The sequence below is a fragment of the Myotis nattereri genome, assembly GCF_964212035.1.
Source record: "Myotis nattereri genome assembly, chromosome: 14".
Classification (NCBI taxonomy): domain Eukaryota; kingdom Metazoa; phylum Chordata; class Mammalia; order Chiroptera; family Vespertilionidae; genus Myotis; species Myotis nattereri.
In genome coordinates, this window is record NC_138089.1 from 35,234,714 (window position 1) to 35,254,093 (window position 19,380).

At 43.0% G+C, this 19,380-nt stretch overlaps 1 protein-coding gene across 2 annotated transcripts; it reads right to left on the minus strand.

The window, feature by feature from the left end:
- Positions 1 to 548: 548 nt before the first annotated feature.
- SRPRB (SRP receptor subunit beta) lies at positions 549 to 18,533 on the minus strand. 2 transcript variants are annotated; one of them, XM_081106173.1, is made up of 8 exons: positions 18,317 to 18,493; positions 17,631 to 17,725; positions 16,683 to 16,760; positions 12,938 to 13,020; positions 10,360 to 10,496; positions 8,665 to 8,719; positions 6,631 to 6,867; positions 549 to 614 (listed from the first exon to the last, which is right to left on the minus strand). In XM_081106173.1, the coding sequence occupies exons 1-7, from the start codon at positions 18,477 to 18,479 to the stop codon at positions 6,654 to 6,656; spliced, it is 825 nt and encodes a 274-aa protein (XP_080962299.1). In that variant the 5' UTR covers positions 18,480 to 18,493; the 3' UTR covers positions 549 to 614; positions 6,631 to 6,653. The 2 variants fall into 2 exon arrangements, with proteins under 2 accessions (XP_080962299.1, XP_080962298.1); XM_081106172.1 differs by lacking the exon at positions 549 to 614 and having other exon boundaries at positions 4,775 to 6,867; positions 18,317 to 18,533.
- Positions 18,534 to 19,380: the final 847 nt, after the last annotated feature.

The following is a 19,380-nucleotide window of genomic DNA, read 5'->3' on the forward strand; positions in this document are numbered from 1 at the left end:
CCGGTTCGGCAAGACTGTTTGCTTTGATGTGGCCTCTGTGAGCCCCGCCTTTCGTAGCAGGTACAACACCCCCTCCTTGGAGTCCAGGCTCTCCCCAGCCCTGTGGGCCTCTGAAGGTGAGGGCAGTTACCACATCTTGTCCTCCCATCTCGGGGGTGCCATTCCATTCCAGGACCCTCCTTTCTCCCCACATTTCCTGGCGCCTGTTAGGGCAGCCAGAGCTCTTGCACAGAAGTGCACTGTTCTTTGGCCCTCATGTTCAGCAGGCAGGTGCCATCACTGTCCTCTTGCTGATTGTAGATCTCAACTCAGAGAGTTCAGGCTCAATAATGAAATGACCAGGTTAGGTCTTGGCATTGCCTCGGCATCCCCAGTGACTGACATCTTTGCTGAATCCTGATGGGCTAGTACACGGCAAAGTGGAGGACTCCTTTTGGAAAATGATCTCTGTTTACCAGTAGTTCAGTCCCTCTCCTCCAAGACTAGCCCTGACTTGGGAGATGAGTGGAGTCATCTTCTTTAGGCCCTCTTTTTTTTCTTTTTTTTTTCCTTTGGGGATGTCAAAGAAAAGCTGTCGGTAAAGCTCCTGTTTTGCAGGCACTGAAAAATTGAGCCTAAGATGGAAAAAGCAGATGCATATTGAAATGTGCACGCGACAGAATGAAAGTGTGACAGGAGCATCTTGAGTGCTAGAGGTGCAGTTGTGTCATCCAGGGTGAGCTCGCTTGCTGACCGATATAAGCAAGTTTCTTTTGCCAGAGGCCCCCCTGCTCTCACGGTCACCACTCTCTTCCCATCACTGCTCCCTTCCTGTCAGCATCCTCCAAAATTCTGTACTGTTCCCCGGTCCGAGGAGCAATGGCCAGGTCAGTTCAGGTGTCTCAGGCAACAGAAACAAGGCTTGCAATGGTGGTAGCTAAGGATGCAGACACATCTTGATGGCGGCCAGTGCTGGAGCCCCTGCCCTCAGGGACCAGATGTGACAACTATGACACCGCTGGCTTCGGTGTCCTGCAGGCAGAGTAGCCTCATCCCTTCACACAGCGAAGGCAGGTGAGGACTCAGAATGTGAGAACAGGCAGCCGAGGACTGTGAGGCGTGTCTGAGCCGCATGAGGGGCAGCTAAGTAGAAGTCTGTCTGTCTGCATCAACCAAGCCGGGTTGTATGCTCACTCGTTTCCAAACTACCTCTTCCCCAAGAATGTGAGGCATTGTCACCCGGCTACAGCGGTGTGAGGCAGAGGTCTCAACCCTTCCTGTTTCACAGGCAGGAAAACCAAGATAGAGAAGGGTGACTTCCTTAGTCACCCAGCAGGTCGGAAGCAGTCAGAACCAAGATGTTTCCATCTCCATCCGCCACCCACCTGTGTGTACAAACGTGACTGTGTACCTGCACATAAAGGGCTGCTGTGCATGGGTGTTCATCAGACTCTCTACTCTGGTTGGGACGTGAGATTCTCTCCAGTATCTGAGTGAGCCAGGAAAGAATCCACGTACATTTCAGGCTCCTCCATTGCAAAGAAGGGCCAGTCCCCAGCTCCACTCTGATGGTTGTGGGCATCCACAGATTAGGGCACCCTTTGGATTTTTGTTTGAACTGTTTAGGTGTTCCAAAACCTTGGGCTCTCAATGTGTGAACTCCCTGGACGCCAGCCCGGTGTGGGTGATGCTGGCGGCAGTGGGGTTTGGGTGCTTCCTTCCAGCGGGAAGTGTCTATACATCAAAAGCCAGTTCCTATCACGGTGTGCATCAATTCCCCCTCACTTTCCTCACCCACCCCAGGAAGGGACTAGCCATGAGGAACATGGAGGGTGGTATTTCCATCTCTTGCTGGCTCAGCAGGCATAAACGGCCACACTGACTTTACATAAAACTGTGTAAAATGTGGAAGATTCAGCATGTTGATCAAACAATAAACTGTCCTAATTCTCAACACAAAGCTTCTTGTCTAATATTTCTAAGTGGTGCAATCATATATGGGGCAGGGGAGGGGCTCTGGGAAGGGTATGGTGTGTGAAAAAGTATTTCTTCAAGTACATGCTCCACAAAGACCCTCCTATATGTCTGTCCACTACCCAAAGCCCTCTGCTTCTTCCTTCCTCCTCCTCACCTGGGCTCTCCACCAGCTCAGAGGGGGCAAAGGTAGGACACACTCACTTCCATAACCTCCATTCTGCCTAAAGGCTGATGGACAGGGAAACTCCAGGCAGAACTGAGACTCAGTGTATGTGTCTTCTGTCTTCCCTGCTCCCCACTGGCCAGGGCTAGGGGTGATCAAGGGTGGGTGCAGGGACTGGATCTCTCTTCCTTCTGATGATTTCCAGGAAGCCATGTGGAGGCAAGAATTTAAGGTGAACCATAATCAACCTTTCAGGGGACACCAAGGTGCCACATACCACTCCGACTTCACCCCACACCGATTACAGAACATTTCTGAGGCCCTTCAGGTCTCAGTCATCTCCAGACTGAAAGACGCCCTGAGGCCAAGAGTGGTGGGATCCATCCAAAATCAACATGAAGGCCGTGGTCAGGCATGGAATTGCCCTGACTTGCAAAGGCCAGGAATCCTGAGGCAAGTTCACCAGGTCTCACTCTTCCAAGTTCAACCTCACCCATTATCTTTCCCCTTTCAAGGTTCTGAAGTTTCTGGAACAGCCTCCCATCTGCCACCTTGAAGAAACCATCTCTGATGAGGAGGAACAGGAAAGAGATGTCCCTGCCCAAGTAGCCTTCCTTGTACTGGCTGCCAGATGTAAAATGTGAGGCAGAGGTTTGGGGGGATGTGCTCATGCTGGTACGGACTTGATGAAAGGCAGAGTAATGCTGTTCCAAGAATTTGAGGTGAACCGTAAATTCCCCAAGATTACAGTATTCCCGGCAACATGACTTAGGACAGCAAAGGGGGTGCATAGTCTGAGAATGGCGTGACACGCAGGACTATCCAAGAACTTTGATAATCCTAACGCTAATCTCTAATTTTTTTTAAAAAAGCCTAGCCCAGTTGAAATAAAATGATCTTAAGTCAACACACGTACCTCACGCTAACAGGACCACAGGGAGACGCTGGCACCCCCGGAGGCACTGAGACACAACCCACAAGAAGAAGTGGCAGCCCTGCCGGGGCTGTACGACTGGCCACGCGGTGCTCAGGGACCAGCAGAGCCAGTGGAGGTCACGCTGATGAGATGAGGGAAGAGAGGGGAGCCACACAGAAAGGGCGCGTTGTTTTTCACCTTAGAATGGGACTGTGTACCTCAAGAAGCAGGAACTGTGCTGCAGCCACTATTCCTAGAGCCCGGCACAGGCTTGGTGTTTTCTGAATGAACGAATGCCATACAAGGCTCTTGTGGGCAATCAACAATTATAGTTGGAAAGAGAGTAGGATTACGATTACTTTCCTGCACAAAAGCCAGGGTAGTCATCAACTTTCACTATGTGAAGGGTTGAAAGAAGAGCTGAGCATCTTAATATCCTTCAGGGGAGAATGGGCATAAACCAATCGAAGCGTTGGCAATTCCGTACTAAACTCGAGTCTTTTTTTAAAAAGCAGCAACACAACATTCTGGCTGAAATGATCGTAGTTAAGACAACGGACCATGGCCAAGTGCCTCACGCTCAGCAGGACCACTGGACTCCCAGGAGGCACTGGGACAGAGGCTGTGGGAGAAGGTAAGTGGAAAACCCTAGGGACTCCCCAACAGCATCTGTTGTTGATCAGGAGCCAGGACCCCAGGAAACTGGCAGACACATGGTATGGAAGGGACCTGGAACCTAATTCCAAGGCCCCGGGACCCTTGCAAAAGGGGCCTGAAAGCAGGGCTAGAATAGAGAACAGCGGGACTGGGGCCTAAACCCCTCGGTCTGTCTGCACGTGGGCTCTGTGCCCCTGGAGGATTCCATTCCGGAAGCAGGCAGTGATTACCAATGGAGTGCCCAGGGCTTATTCATCGCAGCTGCCCCTGCACAGTGGCTCCTCACTGTGGTCTGCACCTCTCCCGTAGCAGGGAAGCCATTCCCATGAGGTGGCTGCTGCCCTGGAGGCAGGTGTCAGTACCACCCTCCCTCCCCCACAGCAGCTCAGGCACTGCTGTTCCCAAGGTGTTTCAAGCCACAAGTGTCTCCACTATGATGTAGAGTCGTGCCTAGTCTGTCAGTCCCCGTGGCCTGACATTCCTCTTCTGGCCACACCTGCCTCCCATCTCAGGATGGAATAGGTCTACTTTGGCTGAATGGCTTCACAGCCAGGAGGATACCACCAAGGTAAAGAACACATTTGTCCTCCCACCAAAACCCCTTCCCAACTCCCATGGACCAGTCTCCATGACCTCATCCTGGCCCAACCCACGAGTATGAAAAGACTGCAGTGGAGGAGGAAGCAGAAGAGCGCCCAGGAAGGGTCTGTACCCCGCTTCTTACTTCACCCTGTTACAAAAACTAAGCAGGGCTTGTGGCCCAAAGGACTTAAAAACAAACATGCTAAAGGCACACTCCCGGCCAGATCACTCAGAGGATGCTCCCAGGGACCCCATGTGCCTGTAAAGGGCATGTTAAGTATGTCGATTCCTGAGGCCACACCTGATCTGCTATCACACTGAATGTTTCGGAGCAGGGTCCTCAGGTCGGCTGTTCAACATGCATCACAGAGAATTCTCAGGCACACACATCAGAGAATCACCGAGACAGAACTTGCCTTCTTCAGACAACCTTCTTTAGGCCTTGAGTAAAATTCGCCATTGCTCCCCTTCTGCAATCAGTTTTGGTGTTACGCTTCCTCCAATAAAGTAAAACCCTTTATTAACCAGAGAGAAAAAACAAATCTGAGAGAACCCAGGCCTCTTCACAGCAGCACCAAGCCATTGATTTGTACCCACATGAGCATCTATGATGATGCGAACACGTCACATTTATCACATTCCTCTCTGACTTCTGGCTCACTGTTCTTACCTACTTCCTTAAATTACTACTTGCGGAGTAAGGAAAGGGCACGGCTAGCAGTACAAAGGACAGGAAGGGCACCAGGAGCAATGAGGCTTTCACAAAGAACTCTGCAGGGTCAAGGTCTAACGTCGTCTTGTCTCAGCTTGCATTTATTTCAAACACGAGCAGCAGGTGTGACACAGAGTCTGGGGCAGGGGAGCTGGAGTACCCTCATTCAGAGCTAGAGTGTGTACACGGGGACCACACTCACTGGGACACTGTCAGCTCCATTTGCTTTTATTCTTTGACTCTCCCTGATCCCTCCAGGCCAGGTTAGGTGCTCTTGCTGCGTGCTCCCAGAGCACCCTAGACCTCTCCTGTTATGGCTCTTACCACACTGTTCTGGGGTTAGCTCCCCACATATTCACGCCACCCTTGTTTCCTTTTAGGCGATAGTGGGGCTGGGCCGTAGGTGTGTGAAGCAAGCATAGGAGAGTTTGTCCAGTGTACACTGCAATCTTTAGGCCCTGGAAACTTACAGTTAGGCCTGAATCTAATACACACTCCCATCTGTACTCACTATTAAACAGGGGGCCAGTTCACTGTCCCTCAGACCGTTGGAAGGCCGGACTATAGTTTAAAAAAAACTATGAACAAATTCCTATGCACACTGCACATATCTTATTTTGAAGTAAAAAAACAAAACGGGAATAAATACAATATTTGTATTTGCATGTGGCCTGCGGACCATAGTTTGAGGACCTCTGCACTATACCATGCTACTTAATCGCTTTGAGCTAAACAGGCTGTTTTATTTACCAAGAAATGTATTAATAATTTATAAAATCCATACATTTAAGAAGACAGCAAATAATCACTTTGAAAAGGCCGTTTTTCTTAATGTCAGTGAAATGCACGTTAAAAATCCAGAGAACGTTTTTCATTTTGTATTTGTTCCACGGCATTCTAGCTAAGAGTACACAACAGGAGCTGATCAAACAGCACATGAAGATAGCTCAGGAGCCTTCAGCCACCCAGAAAGCAGAAGAGCTTCTAAATCTCCATATACTCCCCATTAGGGGAAACCACTAGACCCTTGGCATTTGGTAAAATAGCATTTACAGTTCTATCACTTGGGAATGATTAATTCCAAGGGTTCGTCACGTTTTGGAAACTTAAATGCTATGAGGGTGGAGTGTGGACAAGTCGCTGAGCTGATGAAGAACAGATCCACTGTCAACACAGCCTTGCTGCTTTATATCTGTCTTCACTTGTCGGGAGACCATATTGTAATTGTACATACAAATCTGAGAGTTCAAAAGGACTAAATGATATACTGTCCATGAACCGCAAGGGTAATTGGAAATTAACTGGTTCCATACACAGAGGTTTGTTTCCAGGAAAAAGGGACCAAAGCACAAGATTCTTAACTTTTCAGATGGTAACCATGTTCTCATGATCTTCTCTACGTGGAGTCTGCTTGTCATGGTCACAAAGACCAACATCAACCATACACTAATGGGACATCACATACACTTTAACAAAGGGAAGGCACACGAGTCAATAAAAGTGACAAGTTTGAAAGCAATAAGGGGAACTGGACTTTTAAAGAAAACTCCAGGCTGGAATTCTACAATAACTTGTTTCCAGAACAAGGAAATGTTTCTAACGACACCCTTTTCCGAAACTGTCCGTCACCACATACACACTCACAGCTGGGTGTCTGGGTTTGCCCCTCAGGCGATCTTAGCCAGCCACTTCTCCAAGTCCTGGATGTCAGCAGAGCTGGCGTCCCCTCTTCCACCCTTGGCACTACACTCCACGAACTCCACTTTGAGGGGCAACTGCGAGAATTCAAATTCTTTGCCTTTCTTTCCCAGCTGAGCAGGGGCTGCGCTGGAACTGTCCAGTGTGCTGGGGGCCGCAGAGCGGGTGACTCGTAAAGTGTTGCTGTGAGGCAAAACGAAAAAAAGTCAGGAAGCAAAGAGTTTAATTTTTAATATCACAAATAAAGGCCTTTAGGAAATCAAGATACTTCCTAAATATTTCAGCACTCATTTAGATACTTAGTCATAAAACTGCCAATGATGCTATCATGACTGTTGAATAATCCTGTGCATTTATAAATCACTCTCCTGGATAAAAAGGTGAGATGGGGTCCAACCTTACATGCTAGATGACAGCAGTAAAGGGCCCAGGTCACACCAGCCTCCTTTCAGCCCAGTGCCCCATCCACCAGGCTCTCCTGCATGATGCCATTTTTAAATACAGAGTGTCCCCCCTCCCAAAAATGTATACACAAGCTTTGAATTAATTATAAATGCAATGTTTATTAAAATACATTTCATTTTCCAAATTGAGCTATCAGCTGCTAAAGTGTGTATACAACTTTTTGGGATACCCTGTATGTATGTATTTTTTAAATATATGCTCTAAGTGTTATAAAAATGTAAGTTTCTGAAATTTAAGTGTGGGTAGATACGGTAATTATATTTATCTTTAGTCTTTTGGATATAGAGCTTAGAAATCCACAAAATCCAGATTCTCATATCCTATTTGGGCACAATTACTATTCTTCAAACTATTTAACCATTAAAACCCTCACAATTTAAATCGCCTTACTGCCACCTGCTGGCCCTAATAAACAGTGCATAAACAATGCTCATGGGTCTACTCCCACCCTTTCTGCTATCTAAATGCTTTATTTTCTACTTTCTTACAAAATAAAGCATTTCTTGCTGCTGTAACATTGCATGAACATTCTTGAAGAATCCACAAGAAAAACTAAACACTACCTTGTTTAGAAAGACACACACACCTATGGAAAAAGTATTTAAAAAACAAATACAAAGTCAAAATATTACCTACCTCTTGAGGAAAAAAGGGAAAAGCATTTGGGAAGAGCACATAGGGCCTATAGCTTTTGGGAAGGAGGACCTAAGCAAGGTGGTGGGTTAATGGATATTCATTTTAATATTCTTTAAATTCATATATGTGTTATATATTTTCCTTTGTATATAAGATATTTTATAATAAAAAACTTAAAAGGAAAAACCCCAAAACATTATATGTATTCAGCTCTTGCCATAATGCCATGTGAACATAATAAACCTTGTTATTCAGAAGACTAAAATGATTCAAAGATGACAGAGCCTAATTCTCACTAACACAGGATTAAACTAAAATTAGACTCCTACTTTAACTGATGCTAGCCTTTACAATTTTTTAACATTTTACTTCGTTACAATACAGCATTTCCTTCTGGGTTGTTTTCTATGGCTCTTTAGAGTGAAAAGCAAATGGACTAAGGAAGGTCTTTCCGTGTTTTAAATATGGAAAGACTTGGGACTATACTGTTAGAAAAAGAATATACAAATAATATATTATTTTTTTCCTAAAGATAATTTCCAACAATTACAACAGAATATTTAGATACACCAATCATCTACTTGTTTCAACCTCAGTAACCTAATGATAAACAATATGTAGTCTCAGGAGAGTGAGCAGGAAGAGTATGGGAAGAGATGATGAACATGCAATTTTAGAAGGAAGAGAAGTTTGAAAGCAGCAAGACAAAAGTCAATTGTCACAAACAAGGAAAAACCCCATAAGACTAAAACCTTGCAGGTCAGTAGAGAGTGGGATGATATATTCAAAGTGCTGAAAGAAAATAACTGTCAACCAAGAATATTATACCCAGCATAGCTGCCATTCAGATATTAACCAAGAGAACTTATTCATACTTACAGTTCTTTCTCAAGCTGTTGCTGAATTAACTTTGCTGATTTTGCCATTGTAATGTCTGTAAAGAAACGAGGACACTATTATAGCTTAAACCAAAAGGGTCTTTTCCCAAGACTTCTTGTATATATGGGAAATTCCAATTTCAACCTCACACATACTCTTTTCTTTTTATCCTCACCCAAGGATATTTTTCCATTGATTTTGAGAGAGAGTGGAGGGGAGGGAAAGAGGAGGAGGAGGAGAAGGAGGAGGAGGAGAGAGAGAGAGAGAGAGAAAGATTGATTAGTAGCTGCCCACACAGGCTGGGGATTGAACCTGCAACATAGGTACATGCCCTTGACCAGGAATTGAACCCGCAACCCTTTGATACACAAGCCAACACTCCAACCACTGAACCAGGGCCACATGTACCTTTTTTTTAAAAAAACAGCTTTTTATCACTAGTAGCTTCCTTATCAAAGTAAGCTTTACATTTGGATGTATAAGTTTTCCTATAATACAAATATATTAAGCTGGTGACTCTAAAATTGACTAGCTCTTTCATGAAAGTTTTCCATACCTTACAGATCTTTTAATTCAACATATATATATAATTCCTGCCAATGTAACAAAAATAAAACCTTACCAATTTTATGATTTTTAACAAGAGTCTTCACTCCAACAGAAACATCCTGTCATATAAAAGTAAACTAAGCATATTACCAACTGATATTAAAATGGTATGTTACAGCATCAAGTGCACATTGGTAAGAAACAAGCAATGGTTGCCATAACTGGTTTGGCTCAGTGGATAGAGCACTGGCCTGTGGACTGAAGGGTCCCAGGTTCGATTCCGGTCAAGGGCATGTACCTTGGTTGCGGGCACATCCCCAGTAGGGGGTGTGCGGGAGGCAGCTGAATGATGTTTCTCTCTCATCGATGTTTCTAACTCTCTATCCCTCTCCCTTCCTCTCTGTAAAAAAATCAATAAAATATATTTTAAAAAAAAAAGAAGCACTGGTTTGGCACACAGCTAAAGCCAAATAAATATTACCCCCCCCCCCACACACCCCTTGTTATACTGAATAGGAGAAATAAAGAGAAGGTCAGGTAATGATCCTAAGACTGATTCCTGACTTGGCATTGTTAGATTACCTGATCACTTGCTGGAAATGCATTGGGGCTCTTCATAGAATCAGACTTTCAGATCTGAAAGAGGCCTAACGATCAACTAGTCTATCTTATTTTAGAAGTAATGAAACTGAAGCCTAGTTTTATTGGGTGTGACTAAAAAGTTTTTAATTGTTACCAGGTTAAAGAAAAACTTCTGCAAACTCCCCTTGATGAAATACAGTAGATGATAAACTTGTTTGAAAGGAGAGATTCTACTTGTCCCTCCACAGTTGAGTATCTGACATGACATATTGTCAATCTGATGAAATTAACTAGGTAAAGTAAAATGACTTACAATTTCAAAAAAGCAAAACACTGTATCAAAGACACAATTATTATAGTTACTCCTTTGTCATGCCTTAAAGTAACATGATAATATTAATAAAAATGCAAGAGTATAAATAAATTTTAAGGTTTAATATCCTTCAATTTATAGCTCATTAGCAATTATCTCTCCTCATGAATAATAACTTAGGTAACTATATTAATTCTTAGTAGCAATCCCAGGAAAACCTCAATTATTATCGCCAGAAAATGTGATGGCACCTTGCTTATTGCAGGCAATTAAGAATGATGGTGCGTTCTTCAGACTCATGCTGTCAACGAGGACTTGATACAGAAACTCGGCCACATCCTTCACCTCTCGCTGGAAGGCTGCACTATCCACAACAAACACAACAGCCCTGGAGGGGGAAAAATGAAAAACTGACATGTCAGCATTCAACAGCATTTAATATTAAAAAATTATATCCTTAATTTTTCTTTAAGAGAAAAATCCATCCCAACAATAGAATTCTATACTCTGAAATTTATGGCATGAATGCATATACTAGAAAAGAAGACAAACCTAAAATCAATAAACTAAGCTACTACTGCCGGGGTCTGACCCCAGCAGGTCCAGGGGTTCCCAAAGGTGTGGACGGAGTCGGCGAAGAAGGAATAACACGGAAACAGTGTTCAGTTGATCAGCAGCCTAGCCAGGATCTCCAGCCAAGTTCTGGTCTGGATCTCCAGCGAAGTTCTGGTTCGGATCTCCAGCCAGGTTCTGTGTCCATGTTCTCTTGCTAGGTTCTCCAGGTTCTCCAGCCAGGTTCTGTAGCCATGTTCCCTCGCTAGATTCTCCAGCCAGGTTCAGTCACCAGGTTCTAGTCAGGTTCTCTTGTCAATTTCTGTAGTCAGGTTCAGTCCAGGATCTTTTGCCATGTTCTCTCCAGCGAAGTTCTTCTGTCTCTAGAGAACGTTCTGTGTAGGTTCTGTGCCTAGGTTCTGTCTTCTCTCTGTCTGTCTTCTTACATCTGTATTTATACCAGTTGATTCCAATCCTATCAATCTCTATTTCAAAGGTTAGGGCGTTTCTTATCTCCATTCCAGGGAGTAAAGATTATGTAGCTTAAGCATGATTGTTCGTAGTTAAAGTGATTAATTACCCACCTGGCACTTAGTTAAGAGGTTTTATTCCCTCCCTAACTTCAGGGGAAAATCCCTACCTGGGGAAACAACCTTTCTCAGAGACCTAGGTTAAAACACATGGTGCCTAGAAGGTGAGCAAACATATTAAGAACAGTATGCCATATATGCCAGGTCCCTTGAAACAGCAAGCATGGACCAGCTCCCGGCATACTACCTTAGGAAGCTTGAAAAATTAAGACAAATCACATCTAAAATAAGCAGGAGAAAATAAATAATATAAGTTACAGCAGAAATCAATGAAATTGATAACCGGAAATCAATAGAGAACACCAACAAACCCAAAAGCTGGTTCTCTGAAAAAATAATCAACAATAAAATTGATAAACTTCTGCCAGGCTAAGAAAAAGAGAAAGGACACAAATTCCTAATATCAGAAATGAAAGAGGATATTACTATAGATCCCATGGATTATCAAAGAATGTGAACAACTCTATACTGACATATTTGATAACTTAGGTAAAATGGTTCAATTCCTTGAAAGACACAATCTACCAAAACTCTCACAAGAAATAAACAACCTGAATAGGCCTACAACTATTAAAGAAAAGGAATCAATAGGGCAGTGAAAATACTCCGTATAACACTATAATGGTGAATACATGTCATTATACATTTGTTCAAATCTGTAGTCTATGTAACACCAAAAGTGAATCTTAATGTAATATATAGACTCTGAGTGATTATGATATGTCAACATAGGTTCATCAATTGGAACAACTGAATCAATCTGGTGGAGGATGTTGAGAACAGGGGAGGTTATCCATGTGTGGGGATAAGGATATATGGGAAATCTCTATGCCTTCTGTTTACATTTTGCTGTGAACCTAAAACTGCTCTAAAAAAATTGGTTTTTAAAATCACACCAACAGTCTCATCTGTACTAGATTGCTCATCCGCACCATCTTGTGGCCAAGGAAGCAATAAAATGTAAGTCAAACATCTTCAAAAAATAAGTAAAAAAACAACTACCTCATTCCATCAAACTTAAGATTCCATCAATTAAAAGACATTATTATTTCAGGTACAACTAAGAAAGAAAAAATACTGCGAATTATAACTATGATGCCATCAACTGTAAGTAGCATTTCAATTTGATATTTAAAATGTGTCTTAAAAATCAGTGAAATCTAGTATATTAATTTTCCTCTTGAGTTTTTATCAGAGTTAGAAACTAAGTAAGAATAAGCATCTTAAACTGTAGCACAAGAATTTTAGGAAATAAGAGTTAGTAACATTAGAACAATACTAAAATATGAAAATACAGATCTATACTTTTGAGGTATCAATTTTAGGTAATTTAAAAATATATAACGTTGGATTTTAATAACTTCTAGGATTCCACTTACCTTTAAAATTCTTCTTTCAGATTTTAATAGTTCTATGCATTATTAAATTTGTCCCCAGAGTAACTGAAAACTTTATTAACGTGATGATAAGGGTTAACACTTTATGAACACTCTTGAGAAACAGGTCAAATGTTACCTCACATAATCCTCATAAAATCCTAGTGAAGTTAGGCTTGCAACCCAGAACTGGCTGACCCCAGGGTCCATGCTCTTTCCACTCCAGGATACCAGAGGCTTCCCAAATACCATCAGAGCAAACATGTTTTGACATACAGATTTCAGGCAAGCCCGTTCCACTTCCTACTCACCGGGCTGAAGCCTTAAACCGCTCCAAGAACTGAAGTCTCAAGCTCTCGTGGCCAGGGAGGTCAATCAAGGTCAGGTTAGTGCCCTAAGGATGGCAGCAATAACATTAAATTAATGTTTTGGTCCTGATTCACATTCACAACATAAACCTTTCATATCAGATTTCAGGTACCAGAATAGTGGCCAATTAATTAATCAAAAAAATGTTCACTCTAATTAATCAATGAATCAAATGTTCACCAAGCATCTTCTATTTATAAATCATCAGTCGAGGAACACTGAGCAAAAACAGATATGGTCCCTGCTCTAACAGGCCTTATGATCAGAAAGATCAACACAATATAAAATTACATATATGTCAATGTGAAATTACAACTCTGATACATGGTCTGAGGGTACATGAGAAAACCTGGCCCTGTCTGGGGGAGTCAGGGAAGTGTGGTCCATCTGAGACTGGGGAAATACACTAGTATAAATAATAGCAAAACTAAATAATATAACACCCTATATGTTACCATATAGCATGTTACCATTACAGGGACCCCCAATTTTTATAACAAAACTTTCTTTTACATTTCCACCATAATTTAATTTTAAATATGTCTACCAGACACACCATTTGTTCTAACTCTGTCAATATTTTGTGTCAATTCTTGATGCAGATGACAATCATTGAAACAGGGAGGACTGTGCCCTACCGAGCAGACTCATTAAGCACCATTTAAGTGCTATTCATTCCAGGCCTTCATCCTTGAGCTCAGGTTCAATGTAGATGTGACAATGCTCAAAGGCAAGACTCTCAGATACAGCTCTGGCACACGTATCATCAGACCCACGAATCATTTCTCAGATACTCTACCTTATCCATAGCCATCCTTAACCATTGTTTAGCAGGAGGGAGTCAGTATCACTCAGATTTGACATAAATATAGCTGGACTTATTATGACCTGTCACTTAGTCTGTGCAGTCTTTTATGGACAAAAATATGATGTGTATTTTTTTTTTTTAAATACAGGTAAGAGTCTAAGGATCTCAGGTTGGGACCCACTACCACATTTCATAATCAGCACAGCAGCAAACACTATTAAATAATCCAGAGATGCATTACTATCCTGACAGAGAGGCTAGAACTAAAACATAAGGGGGTAAGAGAAACAGTAAAAAAAGAAGGGTGGAGTTTCTACATTTTTAATAGAAATATGTAAGTTTCAGATGTAATGTTAAGCTTTCTGAAAACCACCTTAAAGAAGTAAAAAGAAATAGGTAATATTAATAATATATATTATTTAATCCAACATACAGGGAGGAGAAATACAATCTACACTAATAAAAGACAAAGATGCTAATTGACCATACCTTTGCTACACCCATCAGCCAATCAGAAGAGTATGCAAATTAACCCAATGAAGATGGCCATTAAATTTGTATACTGCAGGTGGGGCGGGGCAACGCCATCCGTCCCCCGCCCCACTGCGGGATCGGGCCTGCCATCTGCCACCCAGGGAGCAGGCCTAAGCCAGCAGGCGGTTATCTCCCGAGGGGTCCCAGACTGTGAGAGGGCACAGGTTGGGCTGAGGGACACCCCCCTCCCGCCAGTGCACAAATTTTTGTGCACCAGTCCTCTAGTTAATAAATAATACAAGAATAAACTCTTTCACATACTCACGACTGTAAAACTACTTTTTCCCCACCCTCTATTTCAAATATTATCCTTTTAACATATAATGTTAAAAAATCAAAACATTAATGTATTTTACATTCTTTTACTCATTCCAAGTCTTCAATGTCTGGTGTGTATTTTACATTTATAGCACCATTCCATTTGGACTAGTCACATTTCAGGTGCTCAATAGTCACAAGTGGCCAGTGATGACTCTAATGGAAAGTATAGGTCCTAAGGCATACCCTGGAATACCCCACTTTATTTATTTATTTATTTATTTAAATATATTTTTTATTGATTTTTTACAGAGAGGAAGGGAGAAGAATAGAGAGTTAGAAATATCGATGAGAGAGAAGCATCGATCAGCCGCCTCCTGCACACCCCCTACTGGGGATGTGCCTACAACCAAGGTACATGCCCTTGACCGGAATCGAACCCAGGACTCTTCAGTCCCCAGGCCAACGCTCTATCCAGTGAGCCAAACCAGCAAGTGCTGGAATTCCCCACTTTAAAAGACCTGGTACAAGTGCCCCAAGAATTAAAGATCTCCCAAACCTGAAATTTCAAAATTTGAATATTAGGAGTTTAAAAAGTACTTGGCCAAAAAGAATATCATTGTTGAAAAGAGCAAAAATATCTCTAAGACATTTAAAAGGATGTCTCTTGATTTTGCTTACAATGTTTAATTCAGAAAAGCAAAAGGAACACAAGAAGAGAAGGTCTCTAAGATCACCTTTTTTTTTTTAATTCTCCCGAGGATATTTTTTTCATTGATTTTTTTTTTAACAGAGAGTAGAAGGGAAGGGTGGAGAAAGGGAGGAAGAGCAGGAGACAGAGAGAGAGAGAAAGAGAAACAGAGATGTGAGAGACACATTGATTGGTTGCCTCCTGCATGCACCCTGACCCAGGGTAGGACGAACCTGCAGCCCAGGTATGTGCCCTTGACTGGGAATCAAACCATCGACCCACAGATCTAAGGGTCAACACTCTAACCACTGAGCATGCTGGCCAGGGCTAAGATCACCATTTTAATTCATCCAAGTATACAGTGGGGCCTTGACTTACGAGTTTAATTTGTTCCGTGACAGAGCTCGTAACTCAAATTACTCGTATATCAAATCAATTTTCACCATTACAATGAATTGAATGCTGGGCTGATGTTGTGGCATTCACTGTGATGTTCGCTGTGCCAACTAACGGTGGGGTATCTGAAGCTGGCTCATAACCCGAATTTTAGCTTGCAACTCAAAGCAAAAAATCGGCCGAGAGATGACTCATATCTCGAAAAACTCGTTAGTCGGGACACTCGTAAGTCAAGGCCCCACTGTATATCTATCTCTCCAATCAGCCACCCAAACTTCCTTCTACTCACTCACCAAATACTTACTAAGCATTATAACTGACTTGATAGTCACTATTGACATCATAGAGCTACATAGGTATGTAAAAAGTCTTTCTCATGACTCCTTACTGGTATTTTCTGAAATATACTCATGTATACTCTTTTAAGATATTCACTGCAACATTGTATGTAAAGCAAAAGATTATAACAAACTAAATGTCTGTTAATAGGGCTCTTATTAAATAAGAAGTATATTGTATGGTACAGCCAAAAAATTAAAGGACATACAGATATGTTTGTATATGCGCAGACCACCTGAAAGGGTACACAGGATATGGGAAGTTATTACCTCTAAGGAGAAGACTCAGTAGTAGGGACAGGAAAGGCAAAATTACTTTTCACCAAAGATCCTTATTAACATTTTGAATTTTTGTCCCATATACATGTATTACATAGTCAAAACATAAATGAAAAGAGAAAGGCTTGATGCTCACCCTTAAGACACAGACACAAAAACTAATAAAATGTGATGTAACGTCAGGGTACATGAGGTACAACAAAGGAGAGGGGGCATGATTAAATCTGTTGCCTGGATGGTCAAGACCAGAATCTGTCACATGGATTATATTTATCCATAACAATAAGCTACACCCTTAGACTAATTTATGTTAGAAATGTCCTTTCCTGGCACATCATAGTGAAGTAAAATGGTTGACTCCCAACATTCTAGGAACTGCTTACCCTGGAATTGTTGACTCTGTACGCAGCAGAGCTGTCAGTGATAGAAGTCTGAGTGTCTCTGTAAAGGCCCGTTAACAACTATAAAAAAAATAATAACATGGGTGAGATCAGCGTAAACATGTAAATAGCAAACTTTAAGAGAGTAATTTTGTTCTAATGCTCCTAAGTGGTCAAATAAATGAGTGTTGCTTGCAAAAGGTGAAAAGAACCATGCTGATTTTTTTTTTCCCCTTTACTTGTAGAAAAAAAAAAAATCTAATTTATTGCAAACTTTATTCCCTTCTACCCAACTGAGAGGGGTGGGGAAATCCATGCTTTTTTCAAGTAAGAGTTTCAAATGGTTAGTGGCCAAATTTACCACCTGTCCCTACACATTTTTAATTACTAAAATACTTAAAGAGTATATTTCTTTATTGGAAGGAAAATCTTTGATACTCTCAAAAGGAAGAATAATGAGAACATCTCTGCTACTCTCCGTAGCAAAAAACAAACAAAAATACTAAACAGATTACAAATATTATCTGTGAAAAGAAACCTAAGGAGCCCAACGACAAAGAATCATCCTTTTAAAATTTTTCTTTGACAAGCTATCAGGAGAGTATACTGTACAATGGATTATACACCATATACAGATCAATGTCTTCTATCTTTCCAGGAGTTCTGTCATCCTTAGCCATAGCATGAAAGTGGTTACATAAAACCTTTAAATGGGATAAGGACTAAATATCAGTATTTGGTAAGCACGAGGAAATAGAAATGGTAAAAAAAAAAAAAATCCAGTTCATGAGTTTTCAGGAGTCTTCTTGTCCTTCCAAGTGCGTCAAGAATCAACTCCCCAATTTATCAGCATCAGTTTCTTCTCCAAAATAAATCATGACCTGACAGAAATAATGGGAATCCCTAAATTTTCCTATCAGGTTTGAGAGAGATGTAAACCAAAGCATTTACTCTGACAAAGAGCAATGTCTTCCCGGAGTCACACAGGCCAACGAGAAGAACGGCTCTCTGACTGCTCCTTCTGCTGCGGATGAACTTCCACAGCACTGTGGGGGGAGAGGAGAAGAACCAAGGTTAGGCCTTATCAGCAACGGTGTGTGTGTACGGCTGGGGTGAGGAAATTAACAGAAGTCTACAACACAACGCCGCAATTACTAGTATAGGAAACGTACTTTTACTGTTATTGTGGTTACAGACCCCACTGGGTACCGGCCACTATCCAACATCAACTTTTGTGTGCACCCCCTGCACCCCGACAGTGGACTCTCTAAGTGCAAGGTAGTCTAATTCTGTATCCCCAGCGCCTTGCAGGCAAAAACACGCGACGCTCAAACTTGAAGTGGAGGCCCTGTGCGGCTTGGCAGGAAACGCAATATAAGGGGTAACGCCCTCAGGCTGAACAGGGGCTGAAGAAGAGTAACCCGTTCCCCGGGGACTGGGACATCCCTTCCAGGGTCGCGAGGGTTCCCCTTTAACTCAGCGATGCTCCCCCTGCTTCGGGGAGGAGGACAGTGTGTCCTCAGGGGTGAGTCTCCCTCTATAGACGCCCCCCCAGGTGCCTTCTCCGCCCGGAATCCTCCCAGTCCAAGCCCGGACTCCCCGCCCTGCACCCTCCATAAGCACCGCCGCCCCTTTACCCAGCGTCAGCAGCACCGCGAGAAGCGCCACCACGACTGACAGTAGCGTCGGGTCCCTCTGCTGCAGCTCCTGCCGCAAGGAGTCCAGGTAGGGCTGGAAGGCGCCCCCGACACCACCACCACCACCATCATTCCCCATTCGCCGGGAGTCCGCGGAAGCCATGCTGAGAGGCGTGCGGGGTCTGCGGCGCCGCAAATGCAACGTGTCCCTGCGCTCTGAGCAGACGTATGAAGCGGAGCATCACGGGAGTGGTAGTTCCTGAGTTATATTTACTCCGCGGGGACCATGGTCCCGAATGTCCTGATGGGAGTTGTAGTTCTTTTTTGTCGTACAGTGCGTAGCTGTCGTACAGTGCGTACCTGCCGCCCGCGCTAGCGGGCCGGCAGAGGAATTTCTCGAGTGAGGCCTTGACCCTTGGAGATAAATGTCACATGTCTCCGCCCTCGTCATGCTTTTTGACAGGATGCTGGAGGAATAAAACGAGTGGCTCGAGAAATCCCCAATGAGGATTTCCAGTCGTTCCTTCCCTCAGGTGAGCCTTGTGAGGAACTCAAACGTTACAGAAACATTTCTTTATTTGTTGATGGGTTTTTTTAATTGTGGAGAGTATTATAGATGTCCCCCATTTTCCCTCCGTCACCCAGCCCCCAGGCTTCACGGCACTGCTGTCTGTATCCATGGGCTACGCATACAAGTTTTTTGGTTAATCTCTTCCCGTCCCTCCCAACCCGTCCCTCCTGAGATTGGCCAGTGTGTTCCAATGTGTTCTAATGTACTTTGTTCATTAGATTCCACATGTGAGTGAGATCATGTGACACCTGTCTTTCTCAGACTGGCTTATTTCGCTTAGCGTAATGCTCTCCACGTCCCTGCAAGAGAGCCTTCTTTTTCGCTGCTGCAAAGTTTTCCATGGTGTAAATGGCCCACAGCTTTTTTAAATCCACTCATCTGCTGATGGGCACCTGGGCAGTTTCCACATCTTAGCCACAGAAGCATTTCATCTGAATATAATGGGGCATAGGATTGACAGAGGATGGACGGTGCGATAGGGGGATACAGAGAA